At 43.6% G+C, this 22,500-nt stretch overlaps 2 protein-coding genes and 1 long non-coding RNA gene across 3 annotated transcripts in view; 1 reads left to right on the top strand and 2 right to left on the bottom strand.

Annotated features, from left to right (window-relative positions):
• Window positions 1–5,143: 5,143 nt before the first annotated feature.
• Window positions 5,144–6,280, bottom strand: LOC310730070 (uncharacterized protein). The gene is made up of 2 exons (XM_083548822.1): window positions 6,105–6,280; window positions 5,144–6,042 (listed from the first exon to the last, which is right to left on the bottom strand). Exons 1-2 carry the CDS (start codon window positions 6,167–6,169, stop codon window positions 5,385–5,387), a joined length of 723 nt encoding a protein of 240 aa, XP_083404948.1. The 5' UTR covers window positions 6,170–6,280; the 3' UTR covers window positions 5,144–5,384.
• A 7,116-nt stretch (window positions 6,281–13,396) lies between these two features.
• The window catches only part of rab2a (RAB2A, member RAS oncogene family), a 25,784-nt gene continuing 16,680 nt past the window's right edge, over window positions 13,397–22,500 (top strand). Inside the window, exons 1-3 of the mRNA XM_083548171.1 lie at window positions 13,397–13,737; window positions 19,255–19,326; window positions 19,651–19,718. Coding sequence (XP_083404297.1) covers window positions 13,692–13,737; window positions 19,255–19,326; window positions 19,651–19,718 — 186 coding nt within the window. The 5' untranslated portion in view covers window positions 13,397–13,691. The remainder of the gene's footprint in view (window positions 13,738–19,254; window positions 19,327–19,650; window positions 19,719–22,500) is intronic.
• Window positions 14,988–17,885, bottom strand: LOC310729729. Its single transcript, XR_014534627.1, has 3 exons — window positions 17,498–17,885; window positions 16,940–17,460; window positions 14,988–16,335 (listed from the first exon to the last, which is right to left on the bottom strand). It is a non-coding gene; the product is annotated as an uncharacterized lncRNA (long non-coding RNA).

Genomic DNA, 22,500 nt, shown 5'->3' with positions numbered 1-22,500 from the left:
CTATAAGCCGCACCTGTCTATAAGCCGCACCTGTCTATAAGCCGCATGTCTACACTGAAACTAATGAACGTTACACAGGCTTTAATGAAAGACAGTGTCTGTTACACGGCTTGTATCTAAACAGTAGCCTACCAAGAAAGTCATTGTTCACTGTCTTCCTCCTTCCTTTCACAACTATTTCTCTCGAGAGTTTATCTTTCAGCATCGTCGTGCGTTTAAAAATCACCATCGGTGAATCTTTTCTCCCGATGCCGTGCAGCTCAGAACACAGGTGAAGTGTGTTTTCATGCCCGGTTGTTTTCAGCGTGACGAATGATTTACATTTCCTGTAGACAGTCCGAGTGAGCGGCAGGTCAAACCTCAGAGGAACATCATCCATATTAATGATGTGGTGCGGCCCGATTCAGTGGGAGCGCATCTGATTTAATATAAAGAGTTTCATTGGTTCACCTGAACCCGTTCTGCAATTTCATTGGTCTAATGTTATGGGGTTCAGTTTTTTTGGCTTGAAGTTTGTGAAACCGGGAAAAACCCAGGAGAAATCCATAAATTAGCCGCTTCATTGTTTAAGCTGCGGAGTTCAAAACGTGGGAAAAAAGTAGCGGCTTATAGTCCGGAAAATACGATATAATGTTCCTATGATCATTTTTATTACAAGATTCTTTACTTATTTACCTCAGTTTCTGTGTAAAGACTCGAATGTGACTCTCAGCACACTGATCTATTGATAGAATGATATTAATGATTTAAACACTGATTGATTTCTATTATAATTATCATAAACACAAAACCTTAATTTCTACTATTTAAATAAATCATATAAATGAGGTCACGTGCAGAGGTGGGAAGTAACGAAGTACAAAAACTATACAGTACTTTACTCCAATATTTTTTTTTTTTTTTTTACTTTTTACTTTTACTCATTAAATTTTTTCACAAATATCTGTACTTTTTACTTCTTAGATTTTTAATACCAGCTCATTTCTTTTAGTTTTTATCCATTGATTTGGTGAAATTTAATTTTTATTTTTACTGTGTGCCGATTTCAGCCAAACAACTGTTCCCCTTCGGGAACTCGAGCTGCAGCGAAATGATTTGGGAACACCCCTGCGTGACCACGCTCTGAACCACGTGAAATCTGACCAATAGGCGTTTAGACGTGACGTCATCGGCGTGCGACGTTGCGTAAACCAGGAAGCTACAAATGGCTGTGAGATGGAAAGAACACTAGCTTCTGCTTGTTCAGGTAAGCGCTGTTTTGCTGTGTTTTTCTGATCGAGTGATGGCAGGCAGACAAAAATACCGTAAATGTGTTCATCCGTGTCCCCGTTTTATTATCGGAAGGATTCGCATGATCGGTGCATTGTTTGCTTGGGAGTGGAGCATGCGCAATCGGCTCTCGAGGGAGACGATTGCCCGCATTGTAGCCGCATGGCTATGTGCACGCTTCGCTCCCGGAGAGCGCTCTTCGAGAAGAGGGCCATGAAGCACACGGGACGGGCCGTTGGTCGGTCCATGGCGGCCCTGGTAGCCACAGAGAGGCATTTGTGGCTCACCGTGTCTGACTTCCCAGATAAGGATCGAGCTGTGCTATTGAACGTACCGATGGCTCCTCCTGGACTGTTTGCGACGCGGTGACGGCGGTCGTGAACAAGTTCCAGGAGTCTAAAAAGCAGTCGGCTGCGTTTCAGCAGTACCTCCCTTGCCGATCTTGTGGGGCTGCTCAGCAGCAGCCCCAGCCCGGTCCTTCCGGGCACTGCGAAGCCCAGAAGCAGTGCGTTGCCACCCAATCTCTAGGCCCAAGAAGGAGCAGGATGTCCTAAGGGTTACCCTCGCCTCCAACGAACGGGCTGTGGTGCGTAGATCCTGACAGTCTACTTTCGGGGGGGACGTGTGCACCTCACCTGCACCACCAGGAGGCCAGGCCATTGGCTCTACCACTCTTTCATCTCTTCCTGACCCTGACTCCTTTTCCTCTCTACCCTTAGACGTACCCTACGGACTCCTTCCTCTCATCTCTTTCCTCAACCATGGACCTCCTTTGCCCCTTGACTACAAGACCCAAGAAGACTTCTTGTCAAGTCAAGTCAAGTCAAGTCAAGTTTATTTGTATAGCGCTTTTCACAACAGACATTGTCTCAAAGCAGCTTTACAGAAAACAACAGTGAAGGTGAATGGTGTGCGTTTGTCCCTGATGAGCAAGCCGTGGCGACAGTGGCAAGGAAAAACTCCCTTAGATGATATGAGGAAGAAACCTTGAGAGGAACCAGACTCAAAGGGGAACCCATCCTCATATGGGTGACATCAAGAGTTTGGTCATAAATCTTTCAACAATACAGAACAATTTGTGATCATCATAGATCCAGCATCAGCTTCTCCATGCCAGGGCCTTTAAACACTCGGCATCTACTTCTCCATGATCATCCATAGGTCCATAATCTTCACGAGGTGGGACGTGACTGGAGCTGGCCAAACCTCAGGATGCCTCGGGATGGGGAGAGAAAGAGAAGCAGTGGAGAGGAATTAGCGTAGCTGCTGTTCATGATATTAACAGCACAAGTTGATAATGTGCATGTGATCAGATGTTCTGGAGCACAAGGTTATGATGTGATGTGTGTGATGTGTGTTATGTGTAGGCTTTGCTAAAAAGATATGTTTTTAATCTACACTTAAACTGGGAGAGTGTATCTGAACCCCGAACACTGTCAGGAAGACTAATTCCAGAGTTTAGGAGCTAAATGTAAAAATGCTCTACCGCCTTTAGTGGACTTTGCTATTCTAGGAACTACTAGAAGCCCAGAGTTTTGAGATCTCAGGGAGCGTGACGGATTGTAGCGTGTTAAAAGACTGGATAGATACATGGGAGCCAAACCATTTAGTGCTTTATAAGTGAGTAGCAGTAGTTTGTAGTCCATTCGAAACTTAATAGGAAGCCAATGTAGGGACGATAAGATTGGGGTTATATGATCGTATTTTCTTGACCTAGTAAGAACTCTTGCTGCGGCATTCTGAACTAACTGAAGCTTGTTTATTAATGATGCAGGACATCCACCTAGTAATGCATTACAGTAGTCTATTCTAGAGGTCATAAACGCATGGACGAGCTTCTCTGCATCAGATATAGATAACATATTTCTTAGCTTAGAAATATTTCTAAGGTGAAAGAAGGCTGTTTTTGTAACTTGGTTGATGTGATTTTTAAAAGATAAGTTGCTGTCTAAAATAACTCCCAGGTCTTTTACTGTTGAACTAGTAGTTACAGAACAACCGTCTAAATGCAGGCTGAGATGCTGGAGCTTCTGTGTACTATTTTTTGGGCCGATGGGCAAAATCTCCGTTTTATCAGAATTTAATAGCAGAAAGTTATGGGTCATCCAATCTCTTATTTCTTCAACACACTCAGTTATGCGAGCTAATTGAGCTGTATCGCCTGGTTTGGATGAAATATATAGCTGGGTATCATCAGCATAACAATGGAAGCTAATTCCATGCCTTCTAATAATATTTCCTAATGGAAGCATGTATATTGTAAAAAGCAGGGGTCCTAGAACTGACCCTTGTGGCACGCCATAATTTACTAGCATTATCCTGGATAGCTCTCCATTTAAATCTACGAAATGGTAACGATTGGACAGGTAGGATTTAAACCAGCTTAATGCCTGTCCCTGAATACCGATGTAATTCTGTAAGCGATCGAGGAGAAGATCATGATCTATAGTGTCGAACGCAGCATTAAGATCTAGTAAAACTAATAGGGAGATGTAGCCTTGGTCTGAAGCTAAAAACAGGTCGTTAGTGATTTTAACTAGAGCAGTTTCTGTGCTATGATGGGGCCTAAAACCTGACTGAAACTCTTCAAAGATGTTGTTCTCCTGCAAGTGGTTACATAACTGGGCAGCGACAATCTTTTCTAAAATTTTAGACATAAATGGGAGATTTGAAATGGGTCTGTAATTCGATAACGTGTTTGGATCCAGATTAGGTTTTTTAATGAGGGGCTTAATAACTGCTAACTTGAGGGATTTAGGGACATGACCTAACGATAGTGAGGAGTTAATAATATTGAGAAGAGGCTCACCAGCTGTATATAACACTTCCTTCAGTAGTTTAGTGGGAATTGGATCTAACTGACATGTTGTTGATTTAGCTTTCATAATAGCATCATACAGCTCTTCCTGTCCTATACATGTAAAACAGTGTAGTTGTGGGGTTGTAAGTACGATTGTGTCAGGAGATGCTGTCAGAGGTTGAACTGCCACAATTGTGTTTCTAATGTTATCTATTTTTTCAGTGAAGAAATTCATAAAGTCTTCACTACTAAACTGTGATGGAACACATTTTTCAGATCCCTGATTTGTTGTTAATTTAGCGACTGTACTGAAAAGGAACCTGGGATTGTTTTTGTTATTTTCTATGAGTTTGCTCAGGTGTTTAGCTCTAGCAGCTTTTAGCGCCTGTCTGTAGCTAAGCATACTGTCTTTATACGCAATTCTAAATACCTCCAATTTAGTTTTCCTCCATTTTCTCTCCAGATTACGTGTTGTTCTCTTTAGGGCATGCGTATGACTATTATACCAAGGTGCAGGTGCTTGTTCTCGAACCTTTTTTAACCGGATGGGGGCAACAGTGTCTAAAGTGCTAGTGAGGATAAGGTCTATGTTGTTCGCCATCTCATCAAGATGATCAGCAGTTATGGGTTTAATGTGAAACTGAGATAAATCAGGCAGGTTATTTATGAATCTGTCCTTAGTGGTTGGAATAATAGTCCTACCAAGTCGATACCGTGGTGAAACACGGTTAATCTGCTCTACCGGTAGTGTGTACAGTAGGAGATAATGGTCTGTGATGTCATCACTCTGGGGTAAAATATCTATATCAGTGACGTCTGCTCCGTGGGATATTATTAAGTCTAGTGTGTGGTTAAAACGGTGGGTTGGTCCGGTGACGTTTTGTTTAACCCCAAAAGAGTTTAATTAGTCGACAAATGATAATCCTAGAGCATCGTTTTCATCATCTACATGAATATTAAAATCTCCTACAAGCAGCACTTTAGCAAAATCGATCACGAGGTCTGAGAGAAAACAAGCAAACTCATGAAGAAAATCAGCGTAGGGTCCTGGGGGTCTGTACACAATCAGTGCTTTGGGTGCAAGTGATCTAATGTTTAAAAGACCGAACTTTAGAACTTTGTTGTGTTTGTTTATCTGGCATTTTTCAGTTTTAACTGCAATAAGATTATTTCTGGATCTTGTGTATTTAATTCTTGGTTTTACTACCCGAGGAATAGATACGGTTTCTATAAACTGGGCTGTGTGTGAACTTGTAACTATTTGGTCTGTAGTATGCGTGTTCTTATAGTTGAAGATTTCTTGATGTCTTACCAGTCAGATGGTGTGAAGTATCCTAGAGATGTTATCTGATAGCACTGCTGCTCCAACTCTGCTGGGGTGCAGGCCATCAGGGCGGAAGAACCTAGGACGCTCCCAGAAACAGTTCCAGTTATTAACAAAGAGAAGTTTATGTTCTCGACACCATGACTGTAACCATTCATTTAGAGCTAAAAGTCTACTAAACTTCTCAGCCCCTCGCTGGTAAGTGGGAAGAGGTCCTGACACAATGATCCTCGTTGTGGGTGATGTGCTGCGTACCGTCTCCACCAGGATCCTGAAGTCCCTCTTTAAGATCTCCGTTTGCCGCAGCCTGGTGTCGTTTGCTCCGGCATGGAGAACAACCGCTCCGAAGTTCTCGTTCAGGATCGCGGGTACCTGCGCAGCGACATCCAGAACACGAGCACCAGGAAAACAGCGAGTGTGCACCTTACCTTTAGCTCGGGTAGCACGGACATGCCGGACGATGGAATCTCCGAGAATAACAGTGTCGCGTTCCGTCTCGCGGAGGGGGACGAAGCGGTTCTCGGTCGAGATCTCGAAGGCCGGTGGTGGAGGTGGAGACGTCCTCGATCGGGGCTTGGCTTGTCTCTTTCGCCACGGCCGCATCCAGGGTCCATGTTGCACCGGTGCCGGAGTTGTAGGTGCGCTGGGCCTGGGCATAGAAGCACGCGGAGTTGATGTGCTGGGAGCGTTAGGTTCAACCCGGGAGTTTACCTGGGATGAGTGCGCGTCCGCCCGGGATGTTTCCAGCGCCGCTTTCCGCTCTCGCAGCCGGGCATGCTTTACATGCAGCTCGCGAATCTGTTTCTCCAATGCCTCCATCTCCAACGCCACCGTTTGCAACTCGAACGAGTCCTCACCTGTGCTCGAATGCAGACAAACAACCGGCATAGTGCTTATCGTCACGAACAGATTTATTATACAGAGATGTGAGTGAGAGAAAATAAATATAAACAACACTAGTTATAGTCGAGTTAACTAACTACAGGCACAAGTCAGGAAGACAAAAACAATTAAGGATTATTAAAAGAGGAAAAACGGATGGATAGATAGCAAAGTTTGTTTGAAAGACGCCGAGAGAGATACAAACACGTAACTCGTGGCAAACAAGTCAAACACAGGAAGCTACGTCACAGGAAGCTACGTCACAAAAGAGGACACACACTGCTTCTTGTCCCACACCGTGGCTGTCAGAAGTTTTGCGCAGCAATCGACGAGAACTCAGATCTGCAGAGAGGAAGTGGAAAAAATCACAACTTGATGTAGACCTCTCATCTTACCGTGCACTCCTGACCAAATTTTCCTTGGAGGTGACTTCTGCCAAAACTGCCTTCTACAAGGAAAAGCTTGAGGCCTCTGCACAAGATCCTCGTAAGCTTCACAACATCTTTTCTTCTCTACTCAACCCCCCTGCTGCACCTGCTCCATCCTCCCTGACTGCTAATGACTTTGCCTCCTTCTTTGATGAGAAGATTAGGAAAATCTGCCAGACCTTCACTTCCTCTCCAACAATGACTACACAACACAGCCAACAATCCACTACGTCTCTGTCAAGCTTCTCAACCTTAACAGAAGATGAGATACTGCAAGTCATCCGATCTTGCAATCCCACCACCTGTCCTCTGGATCCAATCCCTTCAACTGCGCTCCAGACCATCACGCAAAATCTCCTGCCCTTCATCTCCACAATCATCAATGGGTCATTAACATCTGGGCTATGTACCAACTACCTTCAAGCAAGCAAGGGTCATTCCTATCTTGAAGAAACCTGCTCTGGATCCATTAGACATCAACAACTACAGACCGGTATCACTTCTTTCCTTTCTTTCTAAATCTCTGGAACGCACTGTTTTTAACCAACTGTCTGTCTCTCTCTCACAGAACAACCTCCATGATCCGAACCAGTCTGGGTTCAAAGCAGCACATTCCACAGAGACGGCCCTTTTGGCTGTTTCTGAGAAACTGCATGCTGTTCGATTAGCCAAGCTGTCATCTGTACTTATCTTCCTGGACTTTTCAGCAGCATTTGCCACAGTCAACCACAAGACACTTTTGTCAACCCTCAAGAGCCTTGGTATCTGTGGAACAGCATGGGAATGGTTTGCTTCCTACCTGGAAGGTCGCTCATACCAGGTAACATGGAGGGGATCCACATCTGCCCCGTGAAGACTCACCACTGGTGTCCCACAAGGCTTGGTACTTGGTCCCCTCCTTTTAAAGTGAAGTCATATCCTCACATGGGTTTTCTTATCACTGCTATGCAGATGACACTCAACTCATCTTTTCTTTCCCTCCATCAAATACCACAGCTTCCGCTCGAATCTCTGCATGCTTGTCAGACATATCTTTATGGATGAGTGCTCACCAACTAAAACTCAACCTCAGCAAAACAGAACTGCTGGTCATTCCAGGTGATTCATCTCCAGGTCAAGATCTCCAAATAACACTTCATGACTCTCTGCTCTCCCCTTCAGCCACTGCTCGTAACCTTGGGGTAACTATGGACAATGAACTGTCTTTTTTCCCACATGTCGCTAATGTTGCTTGTTCTTGTCGATTTCTTCTCTACATTACAGTAAAACCCCGTTGTACGAGCATAATTCGTTCTTGAAAATTGCTCGTGTGTCCATTTGCTCGTATGTTCGAACTGATTTTCACCATAGGAATGAATGTAAAAGTGATTTAATCCGTTCCGAGATCTTATCCGATCGCTTATTTCTGCACTTAAAAAGTATTTGTAGCCTATTTTTTTTTTTAAATACACCGCAAATTACCGTAATATAAACATAATTTAACACTTACTCATGTGATAGTGTTTGATTGCGAGTGTGAGACGCGCACCACACTCATAACCTCCTCGGTTTCCATGGTAATTCTATTTACTTTCGTTTTCACAGCACCATCACTGATTTTCTTGGGAGACATTTTTCAAGATTTCTAGTGAAATAAAAAAATAAAACTAAAAAAAGTTACTGTGGAAGAGCGTATGAATACAGGAGCCACTTTTATTTGTTTGTTTTTTTTGGGTCGGTCTACTTAGTGCCCCACGCAGCACGTCTCTGGCGCACACACACGCACGTGCACACGAACGCACGCACACACACACACACACGCACGCACACACACACACACGCACACGGTCTCCTCCTTAAATGCACCCTCCGATCACTTGAAAAGCGAGAACAATCATTAGGTCACATTAACTTCAGGTAAAGCAATCCCCTGCCTATCTGCTCCCGGACCCACCCTCCATTCACAAACCGCCGCTCGGCCACGCCCCCGCTGCCACAGTTACGTTTTTGCTGCACTGAACAACGAGAGCGACCGAGTGATAAGTCATCAACTAAGCGACTGATGCGACCCTCCGCCGAAAATGGGGAACCGGCAGCATGGGTTTGCTCGTGCCTTCGAAATTTGCTCGTGAAACGGTAAAATTTTGCGAGCGAGTTTGCTCGTATCTCCGTTTGCTCATACTATAGGTTGCTCGTACAACGGGGTTTTACTGTATCCGAAGGATTCGACCATTTCTGTCCATACAGGCTGCCCAGGTGCTTGTTCAGTCTCTTGTCATTTCAAGACATGACTACTGCAGCTCTCTGCTGGCAGGTCTTCCCCTGAACGCTATTCGTCCACTGCAAATGATCCAAAATGCAGCTGCACGACTTGTGTTCAATCAGCCCAAGTTCTCCCACACCACCCCACTGCTGTGCTCCCTTCACTGGCTTTCAGTTGCTGCACGTATCAGATTCAAAACACTGATGATGCCTACAAGGCCAAAAATGGACCAGCACCATCTTACCTCAGAGACCTCATCACATCTCGCACTGCAACACGCTGTCTGAGATCCTCCAGCACTGCTCCACTGGTACCACCTTCTCTCAGAATGAGAGGTAAGTACACTTCAAGGCTCTTCTCTGTTCTGGCACCGAGGTGGTGGAATGAACTTCCCCTAGATGTCCATACAGCAGAGTCCCTGACTATCTTCAAGCGACGACTGAAGACCTACCTCTTCCTGCAATACTTAAATTAGCACTTTTCAAGTTTGTAGAATTCGAGTTATATTTATATTAAGTTTGTAATCTTGTGTACAGTGTAGATTTATTCATTACTAGAGATTTAAAGCACTTTTGTACGTCGCTCTGGATAAGAGCTTCTGATAAATGCCGCAAATGTAAATGTAAACAACATAGAGCTACATAGAGCTACACAACATAGAGTTACATAACACAACATAGAGCTACATAGAGCTACATAACACAACATATCTATCTAATTTATTAACAAATAGAATGACAGTATCATGTTACAAGGTAGAAGAACTATAGGAAACAGCTATTTTTTAGAAAAGGCTCACGGGTGACTCATGTGGTTCTTGGGGGCCACGTTGGTGACCCCTGGTCTAGAGTCTGGTTCCTCTCAGGGTTTCTTCCTTTGCCATCTCGGGGAGTTTTTCCCTCACCACAGTCACCACCGGCTTGTTTATCAGGAAAAAACTTACTTATAAAGATCATATTCATTTTAATCACCACATTATCTGTGTAAAGCTGCTCTGAGACCATTTTCATTATTAAAAGCTCAACACAAATAAAAATGAATTGAATTGAATAACACAACATAGAGCTACAGAACACAACATAGAGCTACATAACACAACATAGAGCTACAAAACGCAACACAAAGATACATAACACAACACAAAGATACATAACACAACATAGAGCTACATAACACAACATAGAGCTACATAACACAAAATAGAGCTACATAAACAACATAAAGCTACATAACACAACATAGAGCTACAAAACACAAAATAAAGATACATAACACAACATAGAGCTACATAGAGATACATAACACAACATAGAGCTACACAGCGCTACATAACACAACATAGAGCTACATAACACAACATAGCACTACATAGAGCTACATAACACAACATAAAGCTACATAACACAACATAGAGCTACAAAACACAAAATAAAGATACATAACACAACATAGAGCTACATAGAGATACATAACACAACATAGAGCTACACAGCGCTACATAACACAACATAGAGCTACACAACATAGAGTTACATAACACAACATAGAGCTACACAACATAGAGCTACATAACACAACATAGAGCTACATAGAGCTACACAACATAAAGCTACATAACACAACATAGAGCTACATAGAGCTGCACAACATAGAGCTACATAACACTATATAGAGCTACATAGAGCTGGTAGGTGGGTGGTTAGGAGTGTGTGTAGGTGGGTGGTTAGTAGTGTGTGTAGGTGGGTGGTTAGGAGTGTGTGTAGGTGGGTGGGTAGGAGTGTGGGTAAGTGGGTGATTAGGAGTGTGGGTAGGTGGGTAATTAGGAGTGTGGGTAGGTGGGTGGTTAGGAGTGTGTGTAGGTGGGTGGTTAGGAGCGTGTGTAGGTGGGTGGTTAGGAGTGTGGGTAGGTGGGTGGGTGGTTAGGAGTGTGTGTAGGAGGGTAGGTAGAAGTGTGGGTAGGTGGGTGATTAGGAGTGTGGGTAGGTGGGTGATTAGGAGTGTGGGTAGGTGGGTGATTAGGAGTGTGGGTAGGTGGGTGGTTAGGAGTGTGTGTAGGAGGGTAGGTAGAAGTGTGGGTAGGTGGGTGGTTAGGAGTGTGGGTAGGTGGGTGGTTAGGAGTGTGTGTAGGTGGGTGGTTAGGAGTGTGTGTAGGTGGGTGGTTAGGAGTGTGGGTAGGTGGGTGTGTAGGAGTGTGGGTAGGTGGGTGGGTGGTTAGGAGTGTGGGTAGGTGGGTGGGTGGTTAGGAGTGTGGGTAGGTGGGTGGGTAGGAGTGTGGGTAGGTGGGTGTGTAGGAGTGTGGGTAGGTGGGTGGTTGGGAGTGTGGGTAGGTGGGTGTGTAGGAGTGTGGGTAGGTGGGTGTGTAGGAGTGTGGGTAGGTGGGTGGTTGGGAGTGTGGGTAGGTGGGTGGTTGGGAGTGTGGGTAGGTGGGTGTGTAGGAGTGTGGGTGGGTAGGTGGGTGGTTAGGCGTGTGGGTGGGTGGCTAGGGTAGCAGCAACCAGAAGTTTGCAATTGTGCAACTTGACAAGTGCAGATAATAATGTAAGTATATGTACAGCATGTAATATATATATATATATACAGTAATGTCCCGCTTTATCATGGTTGGAATCACGGATTATCGCGGAATTGCATTTGCCACATCACTAATTAGTTTGGCTGATTTTCCTGCTACCTCGTGGAGAGCACCATAGACCAAAACTATTATAGGGAATTGCTTTTATGGAGTTTTATGTTGAAATAATGACATTTATTAATAACAATATAATTACTGTATTCTCACAAATGTTTTCTGTGTGTGTTTAAAGTTTGTTGGAGGAGGATTTACAGCTTAAATAAAAAAATAATAAAAATTTCGGGGTGGTGTCCGTTTATTGTGTTTTTTCATTTATCTCTGGTGGTTTTGGAATGTAAGCACCGCGATACATGAGGGATTACTGTGTATTTATATACAGTGCAACCTCGATACTCGCTGGGTTTCATTCTATGACCCTTCACAAGTAACAACTAAAATGTGAGGTTTTGACTCTTCTTTTGATGTTTCCTTTTTCAGGGGGAATTATACATGTACGGTAAACTCAACAAAAATTGTGAATTACTTGTCATAAATGGTTTATTTATTACTTTAAATGAATAATAAAATTATAAAATAGTTTTTCAAACTGTTTATGTAATTTATTAGTACAAACTATGTTTTAAAATGTTACCTCGAACATTGTGTGTGAAACATTTTTTTTAAAGCTTTGGGGCTCCAGAGAACAACAGTGAGAGCCATTATTCACAAATAGCAAAAACTTGGAACAGTGGAGAACCTTCAGAGGAGTGGCCGGCCGACCAAAATTACCCCAAGAGCATAGCGACGACTCACTCAAGAGGTCCATCCAAGTTTTCACAAAGGCTTGATTGCAGTTGTTGCTGCTGAGGGTCCCAGTCAGGAAGTCGGGTGAAGCGCTTCAGTAAAATTAATTAAAGTTGAGATCACATGATTGTCGACACCAGATGGGCTGGTTTGTGCTTTTCCGCTGATCACCTGCTGGGATTTTAACAAAGCAGCAGTTTGTGGAGTTTACACAGAGTGGTGTGAAGAACAAAAACACACAGGCTGGTGTAGGTTCTGCAGACGGATCCTAGTTGTTGGTGAGAGTAAACAAAGAGCTGACAGGACGTCTGTAATAATTTGAATCCTGTGGTGAACACACAACACATCATATCTTCAGGTGCATGAGCTACAACAGCAGTAGACCACATCAGGTTCCTCTCCTGACAGCCCTAAACAGGAGTGAGTCCATCATGGACAAAGGCAGATGAAGAGAAGACCAGGAGGTGTCTCTGATACACACTGGACTTTTCTACAGACTCCAGACTCCAGACTGAGATTTCATGTTCATGAGTGTATCAGTTCTGTCTCATGATTTACACTTCCACCTGCAATTTCATCACTGTATCAGATTTATATATATAAATCAATCAATCATTATTATAATTACACAAAGCCTCAATTTTATAACTAAATGTATACATTTTCATAAAATAAACTTTTAAAAATCGAATAAAAAGCTTATAAAAACCTGTTCAACTGACAAGTAAGCAAAGTGTGTTAACTTCAATATACATGAAAACATGAAAACCTGGTCTAGAATTTATTTATTTTTTATTATTTAATTTTTAAATTTTTTTTTTGGTTGTTAAAGCGTTAAACTGTAAACTAATCATTATTAAATGCTACTTCCGGTTAACGGAAGGCATTTTGAGTTTTAATAGATTACTATAAATATTATATTTGATGGTGTATTCAGTGTATCGAATAATTGTAGGGTTTGTGTTTAGAGCAGTAATAAATGTATACATGTTTGTTTGTTTTTTTTAAAGAGCACGTGACTAAATTTTAAATCATGTATGCACGGATTTTCTAGGGTTTATTATAAAACCTATAACTTCCGGTTAAGTCGTGCGCGTGCGCGTGTGCGTGCGTGGCGAGGGCGGAGCGGCGCGTGATGACGTCACTGGCGGGGTCGTGAGGTGTTGATTATTCGCCTCAGCGTCGACAAAATAGCAGCGCAGTGACCGCGGAGAAAAATCGGCGAGAGCCGGAATAAACCACTCTCTCTGCCCGCTACTGGGAGTGCCGACCCTGCCCGAGCGGAGACCGCAGAGGATCGAGCCCGTGTAGAGCTTCATTTTAGGTTTTTCTTTTTTTCCCTCAGGAGCCATTTTCTAAGCGGAGAAGAGGCCGGAGACAGCGGCTTGGCCATGGCGTACGCGTACCTCTTCAAATACATCATTATCGGAGATACAGGTACACACACACACACACACACACACACACACACACGGAAAGGAGCCGGAGCAGTAGCAGTGCTGAGGACGTGGGAGCTCCAGCCCGCTCTCCGGGAGTATTTCCGCAGTGTTGGAGTGAATGACGTGGTGAAGGAGAGGCCGGCATGACGGACCGTCCCCCCCCCCCCTTCTGTTTATTTATTATATTTTTTGTGACTACTTTTGTAAATATTTCTCCCGTCAGCACAGACTCCATACTGTCTTTATATTACCACATAATTACACTCACCGAGTTGATCAGCACGTCTACAAAATATTATTCTCCCCAGGAATCAGATCACATCTACTAGCCTTTAACTACTGTTTTTGATTTTACCACTGTAATTATTCATATCTTTATATTGGTTTATTATTATTATTATTATTATTATTATTATTATTGTTGTTGTTGTTCAGACGGGTTGTGGGAAGTCTTATTCTTAACCTCTATTCTTAGCTTGTTAGCCTCCATTTCTTTCCCTATCCGTATTGAGACAAACTCCACCCCCTCGCTCTGTGATTGGCTCTTGTTATACCCATTTCTGATTCGATTGGTGGGAGTTCAGGAAACTTTACCGATCAGCTAATCGGAATCAAGGAGGCGGGATTTATCCGAATTTGGTTGGAGAAAAGATGACACCTTGCTAGCTCAGTACAGTGTGATTAGCCCGAGGGTGAGGGACACGTTCACATAAACAGATGCCTTTTAATATAACGTTATTAATATTTATCTCGTGTGTGTGTGTGTGTGTGTGTGTGTGTGTGTGTGTGTGAGAAACTAAATCTGCGTGTGCTGGAGTGGAGGAGAACCTCAGCCCAGATGATGCTCAGGAAAATGGCGTTTAGTCGAATAACACGCACAACAAAGTGTTTAGTTGGCATTATAACCTCTTATAAATGCTACATAACCCCATATAAACACACTATAACCTCCTATAAACATTATATAATCTATTATCATTACGCCTCTCAGCCCAGAGCTGCGCCTCTCAGCCCAGAGCTGCGCCTCTCAGCCCAGAGCTGCGCCTCTCAGCCCAGAGCTGCGCCTCTCAGCCCAGAGCTGCGCCTCTCAGCCCAGAGCTGCGCCTCTCAGCCCAGAGCTGCGCCTCTCAGCCCAGAGCTGCGCCTCTCAGCCCAGAGCTGCGCCTCTCAGCCCAGAGCTGCGCCTCTCAGCCCAGAGCTGCGCCTCTCAGCCCAGAGCTGCGCCTCTCAGCCCAGAGCTGCGCCTAACTTTTTACAAACACTCTTTTTACATCTTTTTAAAATAGGATATAACCTTTATCCTCTTATAAACACTTGTTTTATTGACACTAATTCCTTTTTTCAAAGGAGATGAAATATTTAGATGTTTTATTACAGTAAATATTACAGACTTTCAGAAATTTCATTGAAACACACTCAGTGTTTCTCCTGTGTAAGTGTTCAGTGTTTATGTGGATGTGAGCAGATGGCAGGCTGGAGATGAACAGAGTGAATAAATGAGCAAGCCTCTCACATGCTTTAGGGGTTTTATACACATCAGTGTAGTGAGTGTTTACACGTCATGTACACCGCTATACTGTATCACCATATTCACTGCAGTGTGTGTGTGAGCCATATCACAGTAATGAAAATGTACAAATATCGTAATGCTTCAACATTCAAGTAAAGTAAAGGATCAGATGTGAAGAGTTCATTCATCATCGCTGAGCTCTGTATGTAAATATGAACCTTGCTAGAGAATAAGAACCTACAATACATTATACTAACAATACCTCTGACCTCCAGTCTGGGGTGTGTGAACTTTTTGGAAGTTAAGAACCCTCACAGTAACCCTGTGTCCTGACTGACTCTGAGCAGCAGATAAAGAGCTATAACGTGGTTTTAAATATATTTTGATAAATAGGGCTTATTTAGTCGCAAATCTACTTTACTCTTTCTGATAGAGGAACTGAGAGTTATAGAGTTGTGTGTAGTTGTTTATGAAGTGCAGTAGTTTAGAATGTTCAAAACATGTGGATCTGTAACATGATGAAGCCCAGAACTCGAGTAAACACATCCAGCTCGATCTTACATAACTGTTACTGTTAACTATGACCCCTTCCATATTCACTAAAGCCCCTCCCCCGTTTTCACCACAGCCCCTCCCCATATTCACTACAGCCTCTACCTTACATTCACTAAAGCCCCACCCCCATATTCACCACAGCCCCGCCCCATATTCACTACAGCCTCTACCTTACATTCACTAAAGCCCCACCCCCATATTCACCACAGCCCCGCCCCATATTCACTACAGCCTCTACCTTACATTCACTAAAGCCCCACCCCCATATTCACCACAGCCCCGCCCCATATTCACTACAGCCTCTACCTAACATTCACTAAAGCCCCACCCCCATATTCACCACAGCCCGCCCCATATTCACTACAGCCTCTACCTTACATTCACTAAAGCCCCACCCCCATATTCACCACAGCCCGCCCCATATTCACTACAGCCTCTACCTTACATTCACTAAAGCCCCACCCCCATATTCACCACAGCCTCTCCCCATATTCACTACAGCCTCTACCTTACATTCACTAAAGCCCCTCCCTCGTGTGTACTACAGCCCCTCCCTCCTGTGTACTACAGCCCGTCTTGTATGTACCGCATTTTCCGGACTATAAGCCGCTACTTTTTTCCCATGTTTTGCGGCTTAAACAAGGAAGCGGCTAATTTATGGATTTTTCCTGGGTTTTTCCTGGTTTCACAAACTTCAAGCCAAAAAACTGAACCCCATAACATTAGACCAATGAAATTGCAGAACGGAAACGAAAAAACACACTTCACCTGTGTTCTGAGCTGCACTACACTTTTTTTAAACACACGACGATGCCAAAAGATAAACTCCCGAGAGAAATAGTTGTGAAAGGAAGGAGGAAGACAGTAAACAATGACTTTCTTGGTGGGCTGCTGTTTAGATACAAGCCGTTGTAGCATGTTGAGTCTGGGTGAAGGGAGAGCTCGCTAACTCCAGTTACAACACAAATCATATAAGTACAGACAGGTTTCCAAAACTCGTGCTTTTTTATTTTTCTTGGCAACAGCAGCCCCTCCCTCGTATTCACTGCAGCCCCTCCCTCGTATTCACTCGTATTCACTGCAGCCCCTCCCTCATATTCACTCGTATTCACTACAGCCCCTCCCTCATATTCACTCGTATTCACTACAGCCCCTCCCTTGTATGTACTATTTACTGTGTGTGTGTGTGTGTGTGTGTGTGTGTGTGTGTGTGTGTGTGTGTGTGTGTGTGTGTGTGGTCTGATGCTGTGTGTAATAATGATTATAATCAGTTGTAAAATCACTCTGTACATGTTTCACCTCAACCCCCCCCCACTGAGTGAGTTTCAAATCAAATTATGGTGAGCTATTTACATTCCTTTTCAAATTTCGAATTCAAAACATCAGACCACATACACTTACTTTTCTCATTTGCAAAGTAAAAATATGCAGTCATGTGATCCCACTCTCTGTCTGTGTCTGTGTCTGTGTGTGTGTGTGTGTGTGTGTGTGTGTGTGTGTGTGTGTGTGTGTGTGTGTGTGTGTGTGTGTGTGTGTGTGTGTGTGTGCGCGCGCGCGTTTGTGTTGACTCTGCATCCCCCTTGCACCCTCTTCTTGAGTGTGTCCCTTGTGCTTAGCAACCACTGTTGCTCTTGGTAACACACTCTTTTTCTCTCTCTCTCTCTCTCTCTCTCTCTCTCTCTCTCTCTCTCACACGCACAAATGCACACAAACAGAAGTGCGTTAATGATTGAGGTTGTGTGTAACAGGTCCAAAATACCGCGTGTACAGATGGGTATCATTTACATTTTAACTACTGATACCAATACCAACACCATTTTCGATTCTATTCTCTATAATTTGTTAAAAAATGCATGTGAAAAAAACATTTTATTGCAGTTCACATAAGCAAAGAGAAATGGCACATAAACATTTTAAAATAAAAGGCCCTTAAAAAGAGAGAGCGAGCGAGATTTCCTTAGCATACTACAGCACAACATATTTGAATTAGTTTGACTGATATCATACCGAGAGCTTAGTTGGATCATACTTGCTAATAACTGATTAATCAAATGATTGTGCATTTTAAAGTACTGAACATTACAAAATGTTGCAGATGGAGCCTGGAGATGACACACACAGTAAATACAGCACATTGATTGGGTAGAAGCTTGTTTAGTTTGTAAATGTTTCATTATATTACTAGTGTTGCCTCGTTTGTTCACTATTACACTGCTATATTGCATCTGACACTGGTGTTCTTAGTTTTGTAATGTGAGCCCATACATCAGTCTGTTCTTTATCAGAGAGAGAGATACTGAGGAACATGCAGGAAGTGAAAGTAGACAGCAGGATTAAATATGCATTGTAGAGAAATGAAATCAGGAGATAAACTGCATTAGCAGGCTGTTGTGTCTAACCAGAGAGCCTTATACACACACACACACACACACACACACACACACACACACACACACACATAAAACAAGCCCCCCTCTTTTCTCACCTACATTTCTGATCTGAGGGGCAGTGATACAGCTCGAGTCCTCATCAGGAATCGCTTTAAAATTAACTATTTTCCTGCTGACTCTATTTAATCTCCTGTCTTTTCTGATTTTGTGTTCAGTTGTCGTGTCTGTGTCTGTGTCTGTGTCTGTGTGTGTGTGTGTGTGTGTGTGTGTGTGTGTGTGTGTGTGTGTGTGTGTGTGTGTGAGAGAGAGATTAAGGCAGTGAGTGTATACTCCTGTGTGTGACTGACTGCTGTGCACAGAGTAAAATACACACATGAATTGAATGAAAGACACATGGATTCAACCCTCCAGATCATTAATCACACATCACAATAGTTCTCCCTCACACACACACACACACTCTATAAATATATAAAGTAGCTCTGGTGTTGTGTAAATAATCTCTTTTATTAATAGTCCACCTCCACACACTGTACATGGAGCGTACATCAACCTCCACAACATAGTGAAGAATGAGTGTGTACTGAGTGGGTTGTGTGGACGGAGGGATTCCATGGGTTGGAGGGTTTCACTCACCTCTCCACCTCCTCACCTCCCACCTCTCCACCTCCTCACCTCTCCAGCTCCTCACCTCTCCACCTCTCTAGCTCCTCACCTCTCCACCTCTCCAGCTCCTCACCTCTCCAGCTCCTCACTTTTCCACCTTCTCACCTTTCCACCTCTCCACCTCTTCACCTTCTCACCTTTCCACCTCCTCACCTCTCCACATCCTCACCTTTCCACCTCCTCACACTGACATCTGTAATCCTATTAATCAACCACACTTGTACACATCTACACACATCTGTATGTTTGTGCTCCATTATGTGAACTGCACTGCTCAGGTACTGATTATTATTTTATTGTCTTATGTACATGTTTATGCACTGAATCCGGTATCTATTCACCTGTGTGTGTGTGTGTGTGTGTGTGTGTGTGTGTGTGTGTGTGTGAGATGCAGGTGTGGGGAAATCCTGTCTTTTATTACAGTTCACAGATAAACGCTTCCAGCCTGTGCACGACCTCACCATTGGTAAGCGCACGCACACACTCGCACACACACACTCTTATACTTGCTCACACTCGCACTCACACACCCACTCTGACCCTCTCTCTCTCACACACACACACACACACACACACACACACACACACATATACACACACACACACACACACATATACACACACACACACAGTGTGAGTGTGGGTTAAAGTGAGATTTTAGATTTTTGTTGAGTGCTTATTGGTTTTATCTGTCATGCATTAGAAACTATTTTTTCGTGTGTGTGTGTGTGTGTGTGTGTGTGTGTGTCATGACCATGTTTTTATCCGATGATCTGGTTCTTCTTTACAGGTGTAGAGTTTGGAGCGCGGATGATCACCATAGATGGCAAACAGATAAAGCTTCAAATCTGGGACACGGTGAGAGTCTTTAACATTTGTCACACACACACACACACACACACACACACACACACACACACACACACACACACACACACACACACACACAGCTTTAATGGGTTTTATATTCATTAATTTGTCATGATATCTATAGCTGCTATAGTAGTGTTCATTTCCAACCCAAAGAGCAGGGGGCAGTGCGTACAGCACCACACTGAGCATCGCATGCACACCCATCAGTGTGAAGTTTACTCTGTTGTCATGGTAACATTGGTTTAATGACCGGAAGTGCCAGCTGCTTCATTGTTATCTCCTGAAGGAGGAAGGTGTTGCAGCAGGGGAGAGTGTTAATGCCCCCTAGTGGATGGATTAAATGTCAGGCTGGCTGTGTGACATCAGATCAGCGTGTAGATGCAGAATTTTTCAATTCAGTTTTATTTGTGTAGCATAGTTCACATTTTCCCAAAGCAGCTTTACACATTTAAAGAGGTTATAAAGTTAAAATGTAGAAGTTTAGTGTGTGTGTGTGTGTGTGTGTGTGTGTGTGTGTGTGTGTGTGTGTGTGTGTGTGTGTGTGTGTGTGTGTGTGTGTGCTCATGTGGAACCCATGTTTTAGAACCTGGGTTCCCAGAACCCAGAAACCTCACACATCAAAGCTGTTTGTCTCTTTGAGTGACACTTTATCTTCATCCACACTTCCCAAGTGTGTGTTCATGTACGCAGTAATCAGTCTGAACTGAACCCTGCTGTTTTCCTCCTTAACACGGGTCTTTTACGCACTTCAAAGCTGTGTGTGTGTGTGTGTGTGTGTGTGTGTGTGTGTGTGTGTGTGTGTGTGTGTGTGTGTGTGTGTGTGTGTGTGAGATGTCCTGCAGGGGGAGCTTTAGTCTCACACATCAATTCCTGTTTATTTGTATTGAGCTTTTAATAATGAACATCGTCTCAGAGCAGCTTTACACAGATAATGTGGTGATACAGAATGAATAAGATCTTCTATATAAGTGTAAGTTTGTCCCTGATGAACAAGTCGGTGGACTGTTGATATTAGCTACAGTCCAAATCCATCCTCAAAGCTCCTGTTTTTACTGCGTAATTTCATGGCTCTCCAGACCATAGATAAGAAACATCTCCAGCTGCACAGAGTCGCCTCCAATCAAAGAGAACACCATCCAGAGGCAGAGAGAGAGAGAAGAGGAGGGGGGGGAGCAAAGAGGGGTGATGGGGAGAGAGAAGAGGGGTGATGGGGGGGGAGAAGAAGGATATGGATTATTAAGTCTCCTTATTGTTGTATAAAAGGTAAAAACACTGTACAGTGTGATCAGGGTGAAAGTAGGAACAAGAATTACTGTAGCAGCAGAACTAAAAGGGAGAAGCAGAAGGAAACACAGACATGAGGATCTCTGGGATAAGAGACGACCCACCACACCACCATCAACAAACCTGAGTGAACGTGTGAGAGTGAGGAGACGACAGCATCCAAATATCCCAGTTCACCAAACACTCCATATCCATGATCCCTCCAGATCTGCTCCTTTACCTCACAAACACCTAAAGACTCCACTAAATAAATATGTGTTCAGCCTCGACTTGAACACTGAGACTGTGTCTGAGTCCCGAACACTGATAGGAAGGCTGTTCCATAACTGTGGGGTTTATAAGAGAAACATCTGCCCCCTGCTGGAGTCTTCATTATTTAAGGTACCAACAAATAGCCTGCACCTTTTGATCTAAGTAGGCGTGGAGGATCATTCTGGTACAGAAGTTCACTCAGATACTGCGGCGTGAGAGCGTTAAGTGCTTTATACGTCAGTAGTAGTATTTTATAATCAGTGTGAGATGTAATTGGGAGCAGTGTAGATGATTAAAACAGGGCTGATGGGATCATATTTTCTAGATCTAGTGAGGACTCTTGCTGCTGCATTCTGAACTAACTGAAGCTTATTTCTGCACTTACTCCAACACCCAGACAGTAAAGCGTTACAGTAGTCTAATCTAGATGTTACAAAAACATCTACTAGTTTTTCTGCATCCTGTAACGACATCATATTTCTAATTTTAGCAATATTTCTAAGGAGAAAGAAGGAGATCCTGGTGATATGATTCACGTGAGCCTCAAAAGGAATACTAGAGTATATATTCACACCAAGGTCTTCAGAGCAGTGTTTGAGTTGTTTGTGCTGCACAGAGAGTACACAGTGTCCGTCTGTAGTTGTTAAAGTTGAGTAGATCAGATGCTGTTTATCTCCAGTGGGGTTTTACTTCTCTCTTTGTCTCTATTTCAGGCAGGATGGTTGTGGTGTTTCATAGCCGTGTGCTGGTTGTGGTGTTTCATAGCCGTGTGCTGGTTGTGGTGTTCAGGTTTACCCTGATGGTGTGTTTGGTATCAGGGTTGAGAGCTGTGTTCTCCTCAGCAGCACAGTTTCTAGCCCAGTGTGATAAATGCCCCAGGTGTTTTGAAGCGATGTATTTGCTCGCCGTGGTGTTGGTGTGATAGAGCATGATGGAGCGCTGCAGCAGTGTAACAGGAGAAATCTGCATCTCTGGCCTTCCTGTAACCTTTCACTCTGCACAGATGGCCAGCAGAAAAGTGCCATTCATCATTTATTCACAATGGACTCCATTAACTCGAATGTTAACAGCTGCCCCCTGGGGGGAGGGGAGGGGTTATTGAATTCAAATGGGTCGCCACTCTCCACTTGACACACACACACACACACACACACACACACCATGCAGAGTAGAAACTGAGGCCATCTTACTGCACAATGCGCGCGTGCGCGCACACACATACACGCATACA

The sequence above is a fragment of the Silurus aristotelis genome (genome assembly GCF_946808225.1).
Source record: "Silurus aristotelis genome assembly, chromosome: 8".
NCBI lineage: Eukaryota > Metazoa > Chordata > Actinopteri > Siluriformes > Siluridae > Silurus > Silurus aristotelis.
This window is presented reverse-complemented; position numbering and strand designations above follow the sequence as displayed.

Excerpts from the sequence above, each read along its gene's own strand:
- LOC310730070 (XM_083548822.1), bottom strand. The coding sequence starts at position 6,169 with ATGCCCGGCTGCGAGAGCGGAAAGCGGCGCTGGAAACATCCCGGGCGG. Across the intron at positions 6,043-6,104 it reads CGGACGCGCACTCATCCCAG|GCCCAGCGCACCTACAACTC; the intron begins GTAAACTCCCGG and ends TTCTATGCCCAG.